This window comes from Canis lupus, chromosome 25 (genome assembly GCF_048164855.1).
Source record: "Canis lupus baileyi chromosome 25, mCanLup2.hap1, whole genome shotgun sequence".
Taxonomy (NCBI): domain Eukaryota; kingdom Metazoa; phylum Chordata; class Mammalia; order Carnivora; family Canidae; genus Canis; species Canis lupus.
Genome location: NC_132862.1, coordinates 11,521,053 through 11,545,203, shown reverse-complemented (window position 1 = coordinate 11,545,203; position 24,151 = coordinate 11,521,053). Strand labels below are relative to the sequence as shown.

The 24,151-nt window shown below is 34.2% G+C and overlaps 1 protein-coding gene across 36 annotated transcripts in view; it reads left to right on the top strand.

The window, feature by feature from the left end:
• PPHLN1 (periphilin 1) overlaps window positions 1-24,151 on the top strand; it is a 230,353-nt gene that overhangs the window by 195,706 nt on the left and 10,496 nt on the right. For 2 of the 36 annotated variants that reach the window (XM_072798307.1, XM_072798306.1), the window contains one exon: window positions 18,722-18,834. The exons of 31 other annotated variants lie outside the window; for them this stretch is intronic. In XM_072798307.1, coding sequence (XP_072654408.1) covers window positions 18,722-18,823 — 102 coding nt within the window. In that variant the 3' untranslated portion in view covers window positions 18,824-18,834. Of the gene's footprint in view, window positions 1-16,532; window positions 16,647-18,721; window positions 18,835-24,151 lie in introns of those variants that run through there. 3 more of the 36 variants (XR_012017483.1, XR_012017482.1, XM_072798298.1) reach the window with 3 other exon arrangements.

The window sequence follows — 24,151 nt, the reverse complement described above, 5'->3', positions numbered from 1 at the left end:
CCCTCTGCCTATGTCTCTGTCTCTCTCTCTCTCTCTCTCTCTCTCTCTCTCTCTCTCTCTGTGTGACTATCATAGGTAAATAAATTAAAATTAAAAAAAAAAAAAAAAGAACTGTAAGTATTGGTATGCCCAAGCTACTTTTTTCTCTGTTACATCAAGTACAATATGTTCAGGTATCTTGTAAAGATAAATTACCACAAATAATTTTTTTTAGGGTGTCTATAAGTTAAGTTCTTCACCCTTTGAATCCCAAGGAAATCATTAATTCGTGGTAGTATTGCAATATAAAATAAATGTAATCTTAGACCAAAATTTGGTTTAATTGAATATGCCCACAAAATGCCTACTTGATGTTTAAGGGCATGCATAGGGAGGTAGTTTTTATCCGAATCACTTCATTGAGAGAGGAAGTTCATCTTCTTTGCCACATTATTGCCATCTCATCCCTGGGCATTTAAGAATTCTGACAGGGTTGGAAATGTAGATGCTTTTTGAAAAAGCTTCCCATGTTATAGTCAAATATAGTAGAGAACTACAGTCTAAAATACTTGAGCTGGAAGATAACAGTTGCATTTCTGAATATTGTGTTACTAGAGATTATATGAATCATCCCACTTATACTTGAATGTCCTTTAGTGGAGATAATTCATTCTATGCTACAACACATTTAACCTCCCCACTGGCAAGATCTGGGTTAGAGTCTTCTATCTTCTTTCTTCAGATGGAATTAGATAATCTGAGTATATCTGGGATGGAGTGGATATATACAATATGCATATACATATACTGCCTAGATCGTACAGCTATGAATGTCAGGATGGCTAAAATCCTCCTATAGACACAAGTAGCAGAGAAGCAGTTACCTAATGAAATGACTACTAAAGATAGTAACTGCTGTTTATTAGGGTTTTTTGCTATGCAAACTAATAGTCTTGAAGAAAGAACTTTCCATCTCTTCCCCCTCAAAGCACGGTACTTACTTTGTGATTCTCTCTCTACCTTTGTTATACATCTGTGGGGCTTATTAAAAGTAGAGCTTCTTGGATTTCTACCATAATTATTCTGGTAAATAGGTTATCAGAGTTTCCCAAGTTTTAATATGCACAGAAATCATATGAGTATCTTGTTAAAGTACTTTTTTTTTACTCTGTAGGTCTGGGATGGGGCTTGAGATCAGAATTTCTTTCTTCCTTTTTTTTTTTTTAAAAAAAAAAAAGATTTTATTTAATAATTCATGAGAGACACAGCGAGAGACACAGGCAGAGGGAGAAGCAGGCTTCATGGAGGGAGCCTGATGTGGGACTGGATTCTAGGCCTCCAGGATCACAACTGGGCCGAAGGCAGTGCTAAACCGCTGAGCCACCCGGGCTGCCCAGAGATCAGAATTTCTAACATGTTCCTTGGTGATGCTGATTATCCTAATCTGTGAACATATTTGGAGTAAGGAATTAGAAGGAGGTGATTATTTTTTCTTTAGTTCTTCTCTAGTTTTCTAATATGTTCTAAAAGCCTGAGAACTATTACCACCCTAGTTTTATGTAAACTAAGGAAGTTTTATGTATTTTTAATTGATGTATAATTAACATGCAATAAGATCCATAGATCTTAAATATTCAGTTGGATGATTTTCGACAGTTATAAGACTGTAAGTAGCACCTATAACAAATATTTATTAAAGTCTTTTTCAGAACAGTTGATTATACTGACAGCAATAAAGATTTAGTCAGGAAGTAAAGTTATGATCATGTCTCAAAATCATATGATTTGATGTGGTTTACGTTAAATACCCTTCAGCCAAACCATTAAGGTTATATTTTAAGCAGTAACAGACAAGCATAAATTTCAAAGGACACAAGAGATTATGCAGTGAAAAACAAGTTTCCTTTATAATTCTTAGCTGCCCAATTTCTTTTCCCAGCATATAGACTATATAACATACATACGTATGTGTATACACTGTTTATATACAGCATTTATGTATGTACATACTTTGTGTGTATCTATATACATACATCTGGATCATGATTGGTCCTCATGAGTAGAGATAAGAGTTGGTGTATGTGTCTCCATATTTTTTCTTTAAATATAAGTGGTGGCTTACCATGTACCCTGTTCAGTATATCCATTTTGTATCAGTGTATATAATTAGCCACCTTGATAAAAAGAAAAAAAATGGTGTATATGTATTTTTATTTTTTTATTTTATTTTTATTTTTTTTATTTTTTTAAAGATTTATTTATTTATTCATTCAGAGAGAGCGAGAGAGAGGCAGAGACACAGGCAGAGGGAGAAGCAGGCTCCATTCAGGGAGCCCGATGTGGGACTCGATCCCGGGTCGACAGGATCACACCCCGGACTGCAGGCGGCGCTAAACAACTGCGCCACCGGGGCTGCCCTGTATATGTATTTTTTAAATATACAAATATTACATTTAAAATGAGCAGGTTGGGGGACATCTGGGTGGCTCAGCGGTTGAGCATCTGCTTTGGCTCAGGGCGTGATTCCAGGATCTGGGATCAAGTCCCGCATCGGGCTCCTTGCAGGGAGCCTGCTTCTCCCTCTGCCTATGTCTCTGTCTCTGTCTCTCTGTCTCTGTCTCTGATGAATAAATAAATAAAATAAAAAAAAATAAAATGAGCAGTTTGGGAGGGGAGTTGGTATAGTTGTGGTTATCAGATGCCTGTGATTGTGTCTTATGAAGTACTGTATCAGTTTTAATGACTGCATAAGAGATCACCAGTGTGCCTGGTGATCAGATTTCTGAATCCATGTATTCTGAAATCTGTGTGTTTTAAAATACCTCTTGTGATTCTCATGCCAAGCCCAGTTTAAGAATAACTGGAATATCTGAGATTACAGAGAGAATCTTCATTTCTTGCTTACCAATCATTGTCAACCTTTCTCAAAAATTTTTATTAGTAGATAGAATTTATAGAATCTAAAACAATACATTTGAAGGGCTATGCCTGAAAATATTCTTTAAATGCATTATTCATGGTGTTTCTTAAATCATAGAAAATTATAATTTGTAGGGGGGAAGAGTCCATTTCTTTTTATTTCTTATTTGATGGATAATAACTAGAAAAAAATTTAAAAAGTACCATGAAAGCAAATTCATTTTTTAAAACCTCTTTAACGGTCTCTTTCTCTGTGTCTCCCATGAAGAATTTTTTTTTAAAAAAACTCAAAAAAAATTTTTTTCAACTATTTCAGAATACTATCTATCCTAACTCTGTCCTGATGTTGTTTTATGAAAATGCTAATATTTCTACCTTTTAAGTAAGTCTCTTGAAAGAAGGGTAGGTTATATATTTACCTGATAATGTATAGTTAAACTGTAGATAGGAATCCTCTCCTTCCTTGCTTCAGTTAGTTAAAAAATATCAAGTTAATTCAGAAGTAATTTTGTTGCCTGTCTAGGTCCTTAGATTTATAGGTTAATAAGGTTTTACTGTAAGCCTAGATCAATCTACTTAATATATAATTTTTCTTTTCCTTTACATTCTACATGTTAACCATTTTCTTGTGACCCTATGGGCTGCTCACTAGCTTTTTTCCACTTTTTCCTCAGAATAAGTAACTTAGACTGAATAGTCTTAGATCTCTTCTTAATCTAAATCATTTACAATTAGAAGCTAAATATTGCTGCTTCTGTACACACTGCTGTGTGTAGCTAATTTCAGATTAAGGTATAGAATTTTTAGGTGTTTTAGTTTTTTTGCATTTTAATAAGGACACAGATTCTTATATTAAAATTTTTTTTAAACTTAGATATACTGCTGCTATGTATTAGTCAGTAATTAGTATTTGTTGAGCTCATGAATTGTGTAGAAAATATTTTCTTCAGTAAATAAGATGTCACATTTAATCAGTGCTCAATCTGTGGCTCTTCTCTTTTTACAGTGTCTAGCTAGCTTCAGTCCACTATCAGTATAGACTGATGATTCCCAGCACTCTCACTAGTTCTTGCTTCTTCTCTCTCAATGCATGATAGGATATTTTTGTTTTACTTTTAAAATAAAATGGGTAGAAGATTAATCAAATGTCTCATCAACCATCTGAAATGTTAACTAGAGTTAGAGATATGGAAAAGAAACAGCTTTTAACACATGATGGACTAAAATGAAATTGTTTTCAAAGCAGTGGCAGCTCTATTGTATATGCATGATCTAAGCATTTCATGCTAAACTTACATAATAGAAACATTCTTTGTTTTCTCTTTTTATCAGGGCAAGTAACAAACTTCTTAAAAGTGCAGCTCTCGCCATTATCTTGTCTAGACATCAAGTCTGCCCTACTTTATTTAACAATCCATTATTATCAACCACGTGTTCAGACTTTACATATATAGATTTAGGAAAATGTACTTGTGTAAGATTTACTCCCCAAAATTTCTTATTCGCAAAACACATTAAAGATAAAACCTTTATTTTGGTCATATATCAAGGTTTTTGAAAGATATAATTTGTCAAAATCTGGTCATACTCTTATTCCAGAAACTTTTTGCTGAAGAACAAGTATAAAGTTTCATTTTAAAGGAGTTTCATCCAAAAGTTATGTCATAAGGTAATTTGTATCATGTTTGAAATGCTAAAACCAATCATCTCAGTTTTGACATTTAAAAATAAGTTATTTTATACCTGAAATAAACCTGTAACTATGAAGATTATTGACTCTGTTGTGATATTATTTTCACATAAAATATAAAATTTGGATAATACAGATAATTAGCCTGGTAAATACTGTATTTAATATGTTATATGTTTTGTTACTTATAAGTAACAAAAGAGATGAGGCCATCTTGGACCTTATCCCTGGGGATGTCATCACTTAAAATGTATCCAGTTGTAAAGCATTTCCAATATAGTTGTTCCCCATGACATAAGCCCTAGCACAAGCTTCATTCTCTCACCTTTCCTCCTTGTTCACTATCAACCAGTGCTAGGTAAGGATTTTCTCTAGTCGTTCCAAATTATTGTTCCTTGCTCTTCAGTTCCCCTGCTATAAGTTGACATGTCTGAGTATTCTCTTTACAGGACATTTGTACATAGTAAGGCATAGAAACACTGGATGTTTCTACTTAGTGTTTTAACTTCTCAGAGCCCTTTTCCTCATTTGTTATATAGGGTTAGTTACACGCTGTCCCACAGAACCAACAAAGTCTATATGTGAAAGCGCCTTGTCTATCAAAAATCATTATACAATGTTTCCAGTAGTATTAAGAATTACTTTGCCTGTTTTGTTGCAGCTTTGGAGTAATGACTACTTTCAAATTATTTCTTAGGAATATTATATAGCAAATTTATAGAAGTTTAACTCTGCGAGACTGTTTTCTCATCATTGTTAGGATTTGGCTTGTTAAACCTTTTGCCCTCATACTTTTTCTTTTTTTCTTTTTCCTTTTTCCCTCCATTCATTCAAAATGAAATGTAAAAATAATTTTACTATGAAATGTTTGTTCCAGGGTGGGAGCACTTAATACTTTCTCTTTACATTTTCCATTTGGCTTGTTCTTTTATCTCACTGGTTCTACTCTATTTTTCTAGATATAAGAAGTACCACAAAAAGTTTAATGTTTCCTTCTCCTTAGATTCCCTGCTTCCCCTCCCCATTTCTGAAACATAAATTATTCCCATATTTTCCTTTCATTTGTCATTTTTAAGATGTGATCCCTTGTGTGACATCTGCTGTCTTCTTTTAACTGTTGTTTAATTCAGGTATCGTTATAATAAGCTTGTCTGTCTCATAAACTCATGTGCTGACATTAGCATGAGTCAGTTGATATTTTCAGTTCATTTATATAAGATATTTTAAAAGTTACACGAAGGAAATCTTATGTTTCTACTTAAAGGTAACTTGAAATTAAACATTAGAAGTGAAATGACGACTTTTAGTAGCTGGCTCATTCAGAGACATTTACATTATCTGTTTTGTTGTTCCCCACCTGACTCTACGTCTTGTTTTATTTTGTTTTTTTAAAAAATATTATAGGAAATTGGGCAGTTCTGTTTAGAATACTTCAGTTAGCTGGGATATTATTTGTAGGATTTTTTTTGTCAGCCAAAAAAGCTGAATTTTAATATTTCTAATCCCTTAGTTATCTGGACTTTGGGGCAGATGAGCAGTTCAACATCATTTCTGGTTAGCTGAAGATAACTATGCTAAATTCTGTTATGCTTCATATTGTGCCCTACTTTTTTTTTAAAGTCACTTTAGTGATGTATAACATATACAGAAAGAAGTTTTCAAAACATATATGTTAACCTGAATGATTTCTTACAGTGCAGACTGGGGCACCTGGATGGCTTAGGTGGTTAAGTGTCGGCTTTCAGCTCAGGTCATGATCTCAGAGTTCTGGGATCGAGCCCCCAGTCAGGCTCCCTGCTCAGCGGGGAGTCTGCTTCTCCCACTCCCTCGATCCCTCTTTCTTCTTCTCCCTGTCCCCTTAAATAATATATAAAATCTTTTTTTTTTTTTTAAGATTTTATTTATTTATTCATGAGAGACCCAGAGAGTGAGGCAGAGACACAGGCAGGGGGAGAAACAGGCTTCCTGTGGGAAGCCCGATATGGGACTCGATCCTAGGACTCCGGGATCACACCCTGAGCCGAAGGCAGATGCTCAACCACTGAGCCACCCAAGCATCCCAATATATAAAATCTTTTTAAAAAATACCATTCAGATCAAGAAATAGAATGTTACCAGCACCCCAGGAGTCCCTTTATATCCTCTTGCAGTTACTACCCCTTTTTACCAAAGGGAGTAACCACTAAATTGATTTCTAACATTGTAGTGTAGTTTTGTCTGTTTTTAAACTTTATACAGACAGAATAATATGGTATATGTTATTTTGTGCCTAGTTTTTTGTTTTGTTTTGTTTTGGTTTTTTTGGTGCAACATTGTTTGTGAGATTCGTTGATAGTGTTATGTATAATAGAGCTCCTTATGCTTTTAATTTGCATTTCCCTGGTTACTAGTGATGCTGAGGACTTTTTCATTTGATTATTGGCGCCTCTTTTAGGAAGTCCCTGTTGAGATTTTTGCCCATTTTCCTATAAAGTTGTTCTTTCTTTTTTTAAATTGATTTACAGAGTTCTTAGTATATTCTAGATATAAGCCCTTTGCTAGTTATTTGTGTTGCAGATATCTTTTCCCATATTGTGGCTTGTTTTTTTTTTTTTTTATTCTTTTGATATTTTGATATTTTTGGAGGAGTAAAAATTCTTACTTTTAATGTAGTCTAGACTTTTTTTTTTTTAATTTTTATTTATTTATGATAGTCACACACAGAGAGAGAGGCAGAGACACAGGTAGAGGGAGAAGCAGGCACCATGCACCGGGAGCCCGACGTGGGATTCAATCCCGGGTCTCCAGGATCGCGCCCTGGGCCAAAGGCAGGCGCCAAACCGCTGCGCCACCCAGGGATCCCCTAGTCTAGACTTTTTTAGTCTTTTTCTTTATTACTGTTATTTCTCTCCTATAAAGATAGCTTTTTTATTATCTTCTAGAAGATTTTTGTTTTGTCTTTCACATTGAGTCACAATCCTCTGAAAATTATTTTATGTATAGTGCATATTAAATATATCAGGGATCCAAGTTTCCCTTTTTTATCCCCCCATATGGACTTTCATTTGACGTGGAACCATTTATTGGAAAGACCATGTGTTCTTTACTGCTCTGCATTGACACCTGGGTAATAAATCAAGTGCCCGTATATGTGTAAATCTGTTTCTGGACTCTGTTCTATGCCTGTAGTCTTCTGATCTTCGCAATAGTACCATGCTGTCTCTGTTACCAAAGCTTTCTAGTAAGTCTTGATATCCACTAGAGCAAGTTGTCCTACCTTTGTTGTTCTTTTTCAAGAGTACCTGTACTTGGAGCTGTGAACTTCTGTAGAAATCTTAGAATCAGTTTCTCAAATTCTTGGATGCAACAGACAAATCCCGTTGGGATCCTGGCTCCAGATCTCTCAAGCGGTTGACATCAAACTGATAACAAGGGCTGTAAGAGGGCTCTATAGTCTCTGAAGACGTGATTAGAATTGCAAGATTTGCTTTCAGGCTCAATGTAGCTGTTGGCACGAGTTTCGCTTCCTTTTTATGCAGACCTCTCAACAAGGCTTCTCATGATATGACCTCTCCAGAGCTAGAGTCCCAAGAGAGAGAAAGGCTTTTCTGACTTTTTTGATCTATTCTCCAAGTCACCTACCATCTGTGGCTTCCACCTTGGTCTGTTCATTAGAAGTAGTCACTAAGTCTAGTTAACAATCAATAGGAAGGTATTACACAAGCATGAAAATATCAGGAGATGGGAATCACTGCAGGCTGTCTTGGAAATGGGCTGCTAAATCTACCATGATCAGTGTTAACTAACATTACCAGTCTTATTAGTCTTTTTCAAAGAACTGACTTTTGGTTTTATTCATTTCTTCCTTGTTTTGTGTTTTGTATTTTATACTTCATTGAATTCTACATTTATTATTTTCTTTCCTTCTTTTTTTTGGGTCTAACTGCCCTTTTTGAAAAAACTCTTGGGGGCACCTGGGTGGCTTGAATGGTTTAGCATCTGCCTTTGACTCAGGTCGTGATCCTGGGGTCCTGGGATCGAGTCCCACAGTAGGCTCCCTGAGAGGACCCTGCTTCTCCCTCTGCCTGTGTCTCTGCTTCTTTCTCTGTGGCTCTATGAATAAATAAATAAAGTCTTTAAAAAAAGAAAAGAAAAATCTCTTGAGCTCTAGGTACTGATTGATTTGTAGCTTTTCGTTTAACCTATAAATTCCCTCCTACAGGGCTTTAGTTGCATCTTCCAGAAGTTGATGTTATTTTTATTGGCATTCAGTTTAGAATATTTTGGAGGGATTTCTTCTTAGAGTTTAGAATATTTTGAAATTTCCAAATATAGGAGATTTTGTATTTTTTTAAAAAATAAATTTCTAATTCAAAACTGCTATGGTAGAAAACATACTTTTTAGGATTTGAGTCCTAAGAAATTTGTTGTGACTTATATTGTAGGCCAACAAATAGTCGGTTTTTGTAAATATTTTATATACCTAAAAAGAAGATGTATTTTGTATTTGTTGAGGGCATTGTTTTATTATAATGACAAGTAGGTAAAATTTATTATATTAAATCCTCCATATCCTTGTTGGTTTTGTTTGCTTGTCTCATCAATTTCTGGAAGAGTTGTGTTAAAACTCTCAAATGTTTGTGAGTTCATGTATCTCTTTTAAATGTTTTTATTCCTTTTATATATTGAGACTATGATGTAAAGTGCATATGAATTTACAATTATTTCGTATCTTTCTGAAGTAGTTTTCTTAATCTTTAACACTTCCTCATATTTATCTAAGTTTTTACATGATATCTTTTTGTCACCTTGCTTTCAGCTACTCTATATTCTTGTATTTTTCTTGTAAGTAGCATATAGTTGAGTTTGTTTTTTCATCCATTTTGATAAAATATGTCTTTACTTGGCTCATCTGGTCCATATATTTAATGTAGTTATTGATATATCAGTTTTTAATTATTCTTCCTATTCTGTAGTCCTTTCTCTCTCTCTCTTTTTTTTTTCTTCTTTGGGATTTTGAAAATTATCATTCATTTCAGTACACCAACATTTTCCTGTTAGTTATACACTATTTAACACCATGCATTCCCGACTTACTGAAGTCTAATATACACTACTACTTTTAACTTCTTGATGATCAATGTAGGCATTTCAGAGCACTTTAACTCCATTCAACTTCCTCTTGATTGATCTATTACCTATTGTCTATTACAGTGTGTTCTAATTCCATATATATTTTAAACCCCACAAGATACTAACAGTCTTCTTTGTCGTTTATATTCATTTAGGTTTATTTAAATATTTACCCTTTTTAAAATTTTCATTGCTTCTATGTCTCCAACTTCCATAAAGGAAGGATCATTTTCTTCTACCCAAGAACAGTGACTGAATAGATCTTAGTGTATCCCTGGTATGGAATTTTATATAGTCAGTAGAAGGGTTTATGGAGAATTGCCACAATGCTGCTGCATTAGTTTAGTAGTTAGAATAAGTACTGTAGGAACTTTGGAGTTAGAGGATTTGACTTGAATCCCATTTCTGCTGCTTAACTATCTATGTGTCTTTGGAAAAGTCATTTTATTTTTCCTGAGCTTTGCTTTGCCCACTACTCTAAGGGGAATGGTGCTATTATCCACTTCATAATAATGTTAGAAATAAATGGGAATGCATATTTAAGTTGGCTAGGACATTGTCAATAGCCAAAATGGCTGGTGTTACTATTTTATACTGTCTTTCATGGTTGATGAAAAGTATTTAAGTCTTCATGTGCTTATGAGGCTTTTGTGGGTTAGCCTGGAATCCCAACTTAGAAATATAAGGCCCAAACTCCAAACAAGTAACTTATAAGTTACACTGAAAAATATCTTCCTTTGATCATTCTTGTATTTTAAATTATAACATTTTTGAATGGGTTAAAGTTATAATTAATGTCATTAAACCAAGAAGGAAAAAATGAATCTTCTTGTCAGTTTCATCTAGTGATTCTCATGAGAGTGAAAGGTAAAGAGCAAAGTAGATATTGAATAACTGAAATGAGTAGGATAGTGATACTATGATACTATATTATTTCCATTTACCTAGGATGGTAATAATTATATTGGGGCTACTAGGGCTTTATTTTTGCACATGTATCTTTTAAAGGTATTTTGCTTGGGAAAAAGTTTTTAAAATATATAATAGCAATGCTATATTTGAAGTAAGGCTTTTGCCTCTTATTTTTTCTCACCCATGCAATCCCCATGTTAGATTGATAGGAAATGTTTTATGGTAACTTTGAAATACTCATTTATTCAGGTTACAAAGTTTTAAAAATTCCCTATCAGCAAATATCCTAGCATGCCTCTCCCCCATTAAGCTGCTTCTTTGTGTCAAAATTTTCCGGAACCTTTCCTGAACATATGCATTCTATTGTCTTCTGCTATATATAGACTAGGTACTTATTTCTATCTTTAGGATAGTTTTAACTTTGAAGATTATTTATTTTTACTAGGTTCATTGGCTTATTTAGGCCAACAGATACACACACACACACACACACACACACACACACACATTCTTCTTTTGAGGATTCTCAATTATAATTCCCTTTTCTTTTTTTTTTAAGATTTTATTTATTTATTTAACAGGGAGAGGACCAGAAAGAGAGGAAGAAGCAGGGAGCTTCTTCTTCTTCTCCCAGGCTCTGCAGGGAGCCAGATGCGGGGCTGGATCCCAGGACCCTGGGATCATGACTTGAGCTGAAGGCAGGCATTTAACTGACTGAGCCACCCAGGTGCCCCTCAATTATAATTGTTGCCCAGTTTTGATGGTTTTTTACTGCATTGATTTTTAATTGTGGTTTACAATGTTTTACCCTGAAATTTTATTATTTTTATCAGCATCCTTCATTGACACTGTTTGAAGAAAGCTAGGAAGAAAAACCTTTTGTGCTTATCAACAACTGTTGTACTACGTGCATTTCTCTATCCTTTGTATTTATTGTCTAAAAGTTACAGATCAGATCTTAATAATATTTTATAATCTAGAGATTTTAAGTAGTACTTATTTATTCTACTTAAATATTTAAATTCATGTGATTATCTCAATAGAGGCTTTTTCTTACATAAAAACATTTTTCCATTCCATGTTATAATGTAGTACATTCTTGATTATGATCATGAAAAGGATCAGGGCCTCATGTAAAGCAAAGGAATAAAAGATATTAAATTCACTTCCTAAGAAGTCTGGTGTTAAGGGAGGGTAGTTTGTAGCATGTTTAATTTTCAAGATTTTGTTTTATTTATACTAAAAAATTATTTTTTTATTCACTGACTTCGATTGCACAGCCACTTGTTGTTTGCCCATGAAAGTTGCACAGCCAAAAGTTAGTAACATCTTTTCCTCCTACTCATAACTAGCATATGTTCACCTACAATACTACTTATACCTTTTACAAATTGAAAGGAAAACCACCTAATTAATCATCTTTGTATCATTTGGAGTTCTTTGCCTGTGGTAGGCTCAGTAAATGTTTAATAGTTGAATGAATGTAATGGAGTCCTCAAAGCACCCTGAGCTCATGTAGTTTGGCTCTGCTATTTTAGCTTGCAGATAAATACTAGAGTATATCTTCAAGAATCTTTTCCTTCAGGGGATTGGAAGTAAAGGAAGAAGCAAAATTATCTTTATTCATTTGTTTGCAAAAGCAGAGTCCTTAAGATTGAGATGATTTCTCATAAATTTACTGCACATGACTAAAGTCTATGTTGAGAAGATTGTACAAAATACTACTGATGTAAAATATTGGATCTTTGTGACAACCCATGAAAGGGTAAGGGGAAGAGATTCTTTTTCTTTTTTCTTTTATTTTTTAAAGATTTTATTTACTTATTTGACACAGAGCATGAGAGAACATAGGCAGGGGAAACGGGAGAGAGAGAAGCAGGCTCCCTGCTGAGCAGAGAGCCCAACTTGGGGCTCAGTCCCAGGACCCTGTGATCATGACCTGAGTCAAAAGCAGATGCTTAACTGAGTCACCCAGGCCCTCCAAGATTATTTTTACTTTTCAGAATGGAATTTTACTATAATCTGTTTAGATATGGATTGTTTTAAAATTTATTCTTATTAAGATAATTTATGCTTCATGTATCTGACAATTTGGAATTTTCATTAGAGTTAGAAAATTATGTTATTTTAAATTTTGAGTGTCTTCTTTTTTTATGTACTCCAGTTGGATGTAGGTAGATTTTTTTTTTTTTTAATCTTTCATTTCTCCTAAATTTTCTTCTTTTATATTTTTTTTCAAATCAAGAATTGTAGGTGTTTTGTTCAGGACTCTGAATCTTCACTTGTATATAGTTTACTGAGTTTTTAATGTCAGTTATGTTTTCCATTTCTAGAAGCTTAATTTAGTTTTCTTAAAAAGATTTTTAGAATTAGATCGTTTATTGCTCATGTTTTTATTCTTTCTTATTTCATTCTCATTTTATTTTCTGTAACCAATAATTTTAATACCTGAAGTCTGAGAGCTTTAATCCAGCTGCTGTTTCTGCTGACTCTTGCTCATGGTAGCATGTTCCCTTGTGTAATTTGTATTTTGGAGTTGTGAGTGTATATTTAGAACTTCAAATGCACATGAAAGTAGACCTGTCTTTATGAGTATTCAGAGGAAAGGGCATCTCATTGCCTTAAGAGGCTTGATCAAGGCAGAGAAGTTTCCCTTTTTCTTTTACTTATCGGTGATTTTTGTGTTTGTTTATTTGTTTGTTTTCTAGTTCATCCTGTCACAAAGATCCTAGCTTTATGCAAAGGCCTGAGATTCAACTCTATCTTCAGAGGGCCAAAGGTGGTGATGATGTCTCTTATTCCTGACAAGTCCTTGGTTCTTTAGGACAGCCATAGCCCATGATATTAGCTTAACACTCTGGTTTCTTGTTTCTTCTTCTTTTTTTGATTGCTGGCAATTACCCTTAGTTAACTCTTTTTTTTCTTAAGATTTTATTTATTTATTTGAGAGAGAGTGAGAGAGAATGTGAGGAAGGGAGAGAGAAAGAGCAGGAGCAGAGGAGGGGCAGAGAGAAAGAAGTGAACTTCTCATTGATAAGGGAGCCCCGGTGTGGGACTCAATCCCAGGACCCTAGGATCATGACCTGTGCTGAAGGCAGAACCCAGGTGCCCTATACTTAGTTACTTTAAGAGCTTAGCTGTGCTTTTAAAATAATGTATTTCTAAGTTTTTTGAAGAAGAGTTTTTTTTTTTTTGAAATGTGTTGTTTTTCCTGTCTTCATTTTACATGTTTAAAATGCTTGATTTGTTCCATCTCATACTAGAAATGGTAGAAATGTGACTGTTCTTTACTTAGTGCTTTCTGTTAGGCTTATTTGCCTTGAAACTGAGATTTTTAAAGAATGAGTTTCAGTTAGGAGAACCAAAGAGGCTTCATTTTGGAAGTGACATTTGCTTGGATCCTTAAAATTCAGGTAGGCTCTCATAGGTAGAGATAGGAGATAAAAGATTTCTAGACAGAGCAAATGACATGAGCATAAGATGGAAAATAGGGAACTATAAGAAATAATAATTACAAGTAGTTTGAGTAAAACCGTGTCTTACATGGGTGTTTTTTAATGAGGGAGACTGAAGATTAAAAAGAAAACAGATGGAATAATTGATAAAGCAAGAGAGACTATCAGTAGCACAGATGAACTTAGCCTTGAAAATTAGAGAAAACGTTTCTGTGACTAGGGCAAAGGAGAATAAAGTGGCAGCCATTTTTAAGATTGAGAGGAGATAAGTTTAGGAAAGGCAATATTGCTAAGAGTGAGGGGAAATGGGATAGGGTGGAGAGAGTCCTATCAGCACTTGGAGTTCCTGAATCAGGCATGGAAAGGACTCAGAATACCCCATATGGTGTGTGTTGATATGGAAGTCAACAAGAGAGGTTAAGGAGTGGATCAAATAATTGCAATTTTGGACTTTTTCCAACAATTCACAGCATCCTTTGAGTAAGAGTGGAAAAGGCAAACCAGATTATTTATCCACAGTTGACCAAGTAAGAACACCTTAAATGTTGCTTTAAAAAAAAAAAAAGAACAACTCCCTAGTAAGATGGTAAAAGTGATGTTAATTGAAAAAAATTAATGACACAGGCTTAGTCTCTTTTAATCTTTAATTCAGCTTTAAATGCCAAGAAGTATGACCAGTTCTATGGCCCAGGTTTTTGAGCAGCTTACATATTGTGCAGGTCACAATTAAAGAGGCAAGTTATAAAAACATCTATAACTCAGAATAGCCATTGATCATGATGCATTTAAAAGGGGAGATAAAAAAGAAAAAAGTACTCTAGTTTTTAATGTTTTTGAGATTTTTTTTTTTAACTGAGGCAGGAAATGGCTAATATAGTTTAGAATTTTCCAGCTAAAAGGAATGAACAATAGTATTTTTAAACAAAGGTGAGTTGCTGTGCTCCAGAATACTTTGAATCTCGATTTTCCTAGCCTAATGGAATGTTGCTGTCATTATTTCCTGACTTCTAAACCTGTTAAATATAATTGCTTCTCTGTTTGGAACACTCCAGCAGCTTCTCATTATATTTAGACTAAAAATCCAAAGCCTTTACCTTGGCTTTAGAGATCTGCTACTTTTGTCTACTACCTCTCCCTCCAAATTTCTTTCACATTATCTTTGTGTTTTACTGTGCTGCAGTCATACTGTCTTCTGGATAGATCATACTTTCCTGTCTTCTTAGTGGCTTTGTTTATGCTATTACTCCTGCCTGGAATGCCTTCACTAGCCTCTTCTCATTCTTTAAGGCCCTGCTTAAATTTTAGCCTTTCATTCAAACATTTCTTTATTCTCCTGACCAGTTAGTTCCTCCATCACAGAACCTACTTTATTTTATATAATACCACAATTATACAATTATACATGTTTATGTATTTTCATACATTTTATTTTATGTCTTTCCCACTAAGAAGAAAGCTTCCTAAAGATAAGGATGGGATATTTTTATATTTACCATTTGTGCAGGGCTTGTACATGCTAGGTCCTCAAATATTTGTTGACTTACTGAGCTCTCAAATGTTTGAGTGAATGGTTTCTAAGTATTAAGTACTTGATATTTGTTGTGTCACCTAATTCTCACAACAGCCCTGAGACCTAAATTACTGTTGTAATCTCCACATTACAAAGAAGGCAAATGGGCTGGGGCAGCCCCGGTGGCTCAGCGGTTTAGTGCTGCCTTCAGCCCAGGGCGGGCTCCTGGAAACCCGGGATCAAGTCCCACATCGGGCTCCCTACATGGAGCCTGTTTCTCCCTCTGCCTGTCTCTCTCTCTCTCTCTCTCATGAATAAATAAATAAAATCTTAAAAAAAAAAAAAAAGCAAATAAGGCTTACAGAATTATGTAATGTGCCCAGGGTCACTTAGCAACCCAAATCTGGAGGATCCATGAATATAAAATCCATGATCTCTATCACTACCATATTCTTCTCCCACCCCATTAAGAATTTAAATCCTCCCATATATTATAGATTTTTAAAATATTTATTTGAGAGGAAGAGAGTGAGTGAGACCATAGGGAGAGAGAAGCAGACTCCCTGCTGAGCAGAGACACGCCCCCCCCCCCCCCCCATCATGACATGGGGCTTGATCCCAGGACCCTGAGATCATGACCTGAGATGAAGGCAGACACTTAAGTGACTGAGCCACTCAGGTGTCCCCTGTACATTATATTTTTAAAAAGTGAGACAAAATAAAACTAGACATCTAAAATGCTTATGAACCTACCTTCCTATAGTAGTTGCATAGCCTATGGGGATTTTTAAAGGAGTTGAAGGCTGATTTTTTTATGTGTGGTTTTGAAGATTAAATTGTATTTGAATTATATCTATGTTCAGCATATGAAATTACTTCTTTTGTAGAAAGAAAATGATAAGAAATTATACCTATGGTAATTTTTTTACATTTTCTCCTTTATGTTTTGGCATAGCTATGGATATGAATGGCTCATTCCTCATGGTGATAATAAGTTGATACTAACTGTGCAAAGGATTTGAGTTTGAAGTTTTTACTGTGTAATTATCCACATATGATGACTTGAAGGGTAAGAAAACATAGTTTAATCTGATTTCCATATGGATAGTTGAGAGTGTTCAGTATGTGAGAAGGGCATATCTTTTTTTTTTTTTTTGAATAGAAATATGGGATGTTATAGTCAGAATTTGACTTTTAAAGTTGTATTTTGGTTCTAATTTAATGCAGCTTCTTTTGTCTCTAAACCTGAAATAACTTAAGTGCCATTAAAAAAAAATACAGAATGCAGCTGCTGCACAGTTGAGCTATATGGGATAAATACTGGCTTGAATCACTGGAGATGATTCAGTGTTTGAGGAAAAATTTTAGAGCTTTCCTGTCACACCTACACAAGGGAGACTTGCAGAACTGGAAATTTTTCTTTTGTTTTACATATAATATAATATGCTTACATTTTAATTACTGTTTTATTTTAGTAATAGGCAATCTCTTGGACTTCTTATATAGTGTCACCCTGAATAGTACCATTTCTGGACAGGTTGTGTTTTAGGTTTTGGGTTTGTTTTATGTATGTGCTTGTATGTGTATTTGTTAGGTTTTGTTTTTTGTAAAGGACAATACATACATGTTTCTAGACATTTTGAAACTTGTCTCCATACAATAGTCTTTTTAAAAAATTTCTTTTCTCCTTTGGTGTTTCATTTTGATAGTAAAAACTATATGAGTGTACAGTGAACCTGTATTTCTATTTGAATTTTATTTTTTTCCTACAATATGATTATCAGATAGGAGGAAATTTTTAGACCAAATCTTAGATGATTTGGTTAGATTGGTTCTCACAAAATAATAGAATGTTGTCAATCCATGCAACAGGAATTAGGTATTATAACCAAAATATGTATGATCTGTGTATCTGTGTATTGGATTAGGAATCAGTTTGCACAAACTACAGAAAAAAACATTTTGTGAAACAGACTATCAACAAGATTCTTTGTATAATTTTATACAGAGGAGTCTTATTTGTCAAAACAATCCTGAGCCAAGACCTTTACATTTTAAATATTTTAAAAGTTGAGATGACTCTTTGTATATTTAGAAGTAATAAAATTATACTTTTCAAGGTACTCTTTTAAGCTTTTTACTATTCTAAATTGACTTTATTATGAAAACTTTCTTTCCTACTTTATTTCAGAATATTTGTTATGTTTTACCTTCCTTGTAATGCTAACTCATTTAAAACTTTAAGATCTTTACTTCATCAAGGAACAATATTTATTGACAGCCCTTGTGAACAGATACATTTACTAATCTCAAACAATTCGTATAATATCAGTTGGAGGGATGGCCAAAATAATTAAAATTTGAGCCAAGGCAAGAATATAGAATTTTAAGCTTTTAAAAATCAGAGATAATTAGAGAACAATTTTGTTTCCAGCCTTATACTCCATGGGAGACCATAACAAAGGAAGCAAAATTAATTGTATTTGCCTTCAATATAATGGAAGAGGTAGAGAGAAACATACATTTCATAAATATTTAAGGAAATCTGGAAAAACTTTGTGGAAGATGTCTTAAACAAAATTTTGAAGAAATTAAGTTAGAAAATAACCAAGGGAATACAGATATGAGAGCAGGTGAAATGTTATGGGTGGATGGTGTTTTGGTGAGTGACAAGATTGGCTAAGATTTTACTGAAGAATTGTATTGGGTCAGATCTTGGGATAAGCAGCAGTAATTCTGAGAAGGGTTTTTCCATCTGTAGGATGATGGTGTCTGTGAGTAGGTACATATAGAACAAGAAGACTAGAAGCAAAAACAATTAGAATTTTTGCAGTGTTAGAACAGTATTGTATTGGCTAGGCCCATGCTAATATTGTGACCATAGAAATAGCAAAACCAAGAAATAAGGAGGTGCACAAGAGTCAGATTTCAGCACTATGGTACCTCTGACAGCATGTTAAACAGTCCCTTTTAAAAGTAGAATAATTTAACAGTTAATTTTTATAAATGATTTAGTGTTTGCTCAGGAAATAAATAATAACCATAAATATTAATTTCTGGACTTTTTAAATACTATAAGATGAAGCTTAGTGAACTCTCACAGAGTGAAGCCACATTTTATATTTATGCTTTTTATTGACACAGGACACTGAAAATATCTGTGAAGAGAGAAATGGTTCAGTGCACTTTTCCAGGATGTGTTTATACGAAAAATTTCTATGTTGTATCTACATGTGCACATGGTAATCTTGCATGAAGTAAGGTTAAAGGGGATACCACAATCTGCTGGGTTTTTTGGCTCTTATAGTAAGGTAGTCAGCCTTTTGACCCTTATTTTATCTGAACCAATTTAATGTTCAGTGCTGCTAATCCAAACAAAGATTTCATTTCTGGTTTTCCTTGTTATTCTTACCTAAAATATACCAATCATTCTAGTCTTAGCCATTTTGCCAGCTCAAAAAAAAAAAAAAAAAAATCCATTTCAAGGCATAGAATTCTAAAATAATAACTCATTTTTAAAAATAATTTTAATAAATATAGTACATATTAAAATACATATGGTAAGGTTTATTTAGACCTTCAGGATTCCAATAGAATTTCATAGTTACAGTACTATCTTTTTTTATCCCCAGAATTTCAAAAATAGAGTATTCAGCTGTATTCAGTAATGCCAGGTTACCCAAAATTATCTGTAAACATTACCAAAAAATTTCATTTGAATAGATTCCTGCCTCAAATTGTTGGCTGTAGCTAAATTCTATCTTGGAAAGGCTTACTGAAGACCAGATTTATATTTCCATTGATCATAATTTAATAGCACCATACTTCGTGATTAACACCCGGTGCTTTCTTGAGCATAGAATGCAGTAGCAGTGTAACTGTTGATGTAACAATAACAACATCATGGCCTAGCATGGTCTGCATTGCATTTATTGTCATAGATATGACTCTAATTCCTAGAAGGAAGTTCAGTATTATTTGAAAAGTCAGTAGTAGGTCTTTTGTAATGTCAAGTGGACAGATCAAGATGAATTGTAAATCCTATACCAATTATACTCTATAAATTTTAGTATTAAAAGTATAGAATAGAAAATATCTGCAGATAGACCTTGAAAATATGTATTTTCTTTCATATGTAATGGGATTTATGAACTTTTCCCACTGTATATAATGCATTCAGAGATAAAAGTGAAATAATGAATTATCTTTAATATTAATTAATTTAACCTACTTGTAATATACCTGATACTGCAGTTCCTATTTTTGAAAATGAAAGCTGTACTATTTGTGTTAGTTATGAATAATTCCTTTCTTCCTTTCTGGAAAGAAAAAACACTTTAGGAGCATTTATAGTGGTTATTATACGTTATGTAATTGAAAAGCCTTTTTTAGGAGAAATGTGATTAAGTAGACCAATAATATTCTAATAATATTCTGTTTCTTACACTTGCAAATGATGAGCTGGAAGCAAATACTTTTTTTTTTTTTTCAGTAGCAGTAACAATAGCTGTATTTTTAGTGGAAACTCCAAGGATTTGTAGTTACTTAGTTCTTAAATGGAAAAGTATAGCCTAATTTAGCTACGTTGGATAAAGCCTTATGAAGTGCATTTGATAGATTTCCAATTACATTGAAAAGAAAATAGATTTCTTCCATCACCTTGACATTCCTACCAGTATTAAGCACTGTTGACAAGCTGATATACTGCAGTGCGGATGTCATTGTGCAGGTCTTGGCTGCTCCCAGATTGCCACCCCGGCCCAGAAGGCCAGGTAACATCTCTTCCATATAGCAGGCTATTATGCTAGGTATCTGGAGAAAATTCCTTTTGATTATAAATTACAAAATCCACCGAAACTATCTTTAGCAAGTATAGGGAAAGTATTGAAAATTTACCAGAATTTTTCATAGGGCAAAGGCAGAAACCAGGTATAGAGTCTGGAATTGAAAGGCCATTGGGCAGTTTCTCTTCCTTTCTAATTTCCTTTCTTTTTCCAGCATGCTTCCCTCTCTACTTCTACCAACATCCACTCTTGCTGTATTCCTTGCCATTGTCAACATCATAAACCTAATTCATAATCTAGTAAGTCCTGTGATCCCTCTTCATCTCTGACATCCCTTAAATTCTATCTTCTATAAGTGCGTTTTTTTCATTTGGCATATAATATAAATATAGCTGTCAGGGGCCTCTCAGGATGGGAGTGAGGATTGGAAGGAAGGGACAGCTAAGCAGAAACTACAGAAGCTGCCTGTCTGTGGAGTTACAAGTAATCTTGCCCTTTGTGTTTCCTACCACTTCACTTGCAGCTCTTGGTTTGGTGACCTCTTAACAACCCCCACTCCAATCACTTTCAATGACAAACTTTTAAAGATCCTCCTAAAACTATTACATTAGCAAGGACTTCTTTATCTTGAGCTGAAAATTTGTAATACTATGATACTGTAACAAAAATGAAAGTTTTTCCAACCTGTAGTATGTGTTAATGTCACAGAAAATAGAGGAAAGGAAAAGAGCACAACAGCACATGTGTGCTGAGACACATGGAGAAATTTCATAGCAGTAAAAGTGATTTCCCCTAAAATCAGCTTTTCAGTATAGAATTTTAATGATGAAAGAAATGGAATGATAGAGCCAGTAGACTCGGTTCACTGAATCACTTGGGGAAAAAGAAAAACAAAACAAAGCTAAGAAGAACTAGCCTTCCCTGCAGAATACATCGGACATGTCCCATCTCAACCATAAACTGCTCTTTCACCAACCATAGCTTAAGTATCTTACAGAACAGTAGTGCTTTCCTCAGCCTGAGGAAGAAAGCCATCTTACCTGTTTATTTCTTGTAAATTTATCTTGTGGCATCCCTGAAACCGTATGGGAAAATAGCCCAAGTTTCAGATTTTATTTTATTATTATTATTTTAATTTTATTTACTTATGATAGTCATACAGAGAGAGAGAGAGAGGCAGAGACATAGGCAGAGGGAGAAGCAGGCTCCATGCACCGGGAGCCCGATGTGGGATTTGATCCCGGGTCTCAAGGATCGCGCCCTGGGCCAAAAGCAGGCGCCAAACCGCTGCGCCACCCAGGGATCCCTCAAGTTTCAGATTTTAGTAAGGAAACGATGAAGTATAGACATGAGGCACACACACACACAAATGAGATCTCATTGTCTCATAGTAGTGACCTACCTTCCAGGTTCCTCCAAGCCACTTTCTTTACACCATTCTTCAAAAACCAAGCAGATTAGTTTATCTTTGGTTTTATTTCAATTTTGGATTTAAATAATTCTGTTGGATTATAGCAGTAGTATGGTAAAGGGTAAATTAGAAACCTATACTGTGAATATCGTACTTTTTACAGCTAATCCCTTTAATCTCTCTGCTTCAGTATTTTTTTTAAAAAGGGGATAGTTATTCCAGAGTACCTATGAGGATTCCGGGTACATAAAATAAGTAAAAAAGCTGTATGAAAATGTTGCCAGTGACTTAATGTTTCTGATATGTCAATAATTTCTAAATGCTCTCATGTTTAAACAGAAAACTTTAGAATTGTAACCCATAACCATTTCTAGTCATAGAGACCTTTGCCTAGGATTCCTTCCCATTCTAGAATTTTTCCTACATAGTGAGCCCTCCCTGAGGACTTGGTAACTGTTAATACTTTTAGGTTCTTTCTTTCTTTCTTTTTTTTTTTTTAAGATTTATTTATTTATTTGAGAGGAGGGAGGAGGGTATGCGTGTGCAGGGAGGAGAGGGAGAGAGAGTCCCAAGCAGACTCTGCGCAGAGCCAGACGCAGGAGATTTCATGACCCTGAGGTCATGACCTGATTTGAAACCAAGAGTCAGATGCAGATGCTTTACTGACTACACCACCTGCACCCCAGTACTTTTAGGTTCTGAGCCATTTTCCCCATATCTTCACAAGGTTAAAGCAACCTTAATATTGGATCCCCTCCAGTCTCCTCTGCCAGAGATAAACTGGGAGGAAGTAAAGGGGGTTTTGGAAGTAGCTTAGCTTAGTTGCTCCTACTGACCGATTTCTCCCATCAGAGTACAGCTGGACGGATGGAGGGTGCTCCTCTTAGATCTCCTCTTAGAGCAAACTGATGTAAGATTTTTCACTTAGGGAACACATTGTTACTAATCAAATCTAAAACTACTTTTTTTATTGTCATGACATTGTACTTTTCTGATTATTTTTTTTTTAAATTTTCTGATTATTAATGTTAAATCGTTTGTGGACTGGACTGCCTCTTAAGCAATTAAAAATCATCTATTTCTAAAAGGATTTATTTGGAAGTAATCTTAATTAAAAAACTTTTCATTAAAAATTAAATAACTATTAAGTTATTTATAATAAAAATTTAAGAACTTAAAATAACTTAAAATAAGTTTTCTTTGGATAACTAAAACTTAGATTTGTTTTTTAGTTGTATGGTCATTAGTGTACATTGTATTAATTTCACCCACTATGATAATTTTTATAACAAATAACTATATGTAAAAAAATTAGTTTAATATGTACATAAGAAAGTTCACCTTTTAAAAATTGTGTTAATTTTTTAAGATTTTTAAACAAATTTTATCCATTCATGAGAGACACAGAGAGAGAGGCAGAGAAACAGACAGAGAGAGAAGCAGGCTCCCCACAGGGAGCCCAATGTGGGACTCAATTCCAGGACTCCAGGATCACGCTGTGGGCTGAAGGCAGGCACTCAACCGCTGAGCCACCAGGCGTCCCTGTTGTGTTTTTTTAATTATTCAAGGGAAATGCATTCATAGTGACAAATATCTTTCAAAGAATTGATTTGCCATTTTAACCTATAATCTATTTCATTGCAGTGAGTATTTTAGACATTCGCTTGGGAAAATGTCTAAATTAAGCTGTCCCCTCTTTGTCTTTATTAAAAATGAATTTGTATTGCCCTCAGACATGAAAATATTAAAAGCTACATGAAAGATTTTATTTTTTGAAATATTTATTATTAACCATTTTCTCGGCAAATAGAATTTTTAGAATAGATTTTTAAACCTATTTTATAATGTATTTAGCTGCCTTGTATCTTCATTATGACAATTTTTCTTTAGATTTAGCCTTTTTGTATTTGTTGAATGCTATCAGTTGTTTTCTCAAGCCAATAAGTGACATTTAACACAAAATTACTTTTCCTGGCCTCTTGAATCAGATTTGAAGGGGATATTGGATAATGAACACATTAGTTTTCTTCTAATCCAGTCTTCAGTAGTTTATTGTCTGTCTGATTATTTTAAGTCCAAGGATAAGGTAAACCTTAAGTCCAACCTATTCACTTCTAGCTTCACATTTATTCAGGTGTGTCTATCAGCCATCTTTTCTAAAACTTCCCTATATTCCAAGATTATTATTTTTTAAAGCATACTATGTTGTTTTATTTCCAAGCTTCCAGGTTTCCTGGAACACCAACACTGTTTCAGTGCTTTTAATCCTCCTCCTCTCTGCTCATTATGATCTTTCCTTTGGGATTATTGTAATACTTTGTATTTCTCTATAGCATTTATTGCATTTTGCTTTATGGTTTTCATAATGTATTACTCATT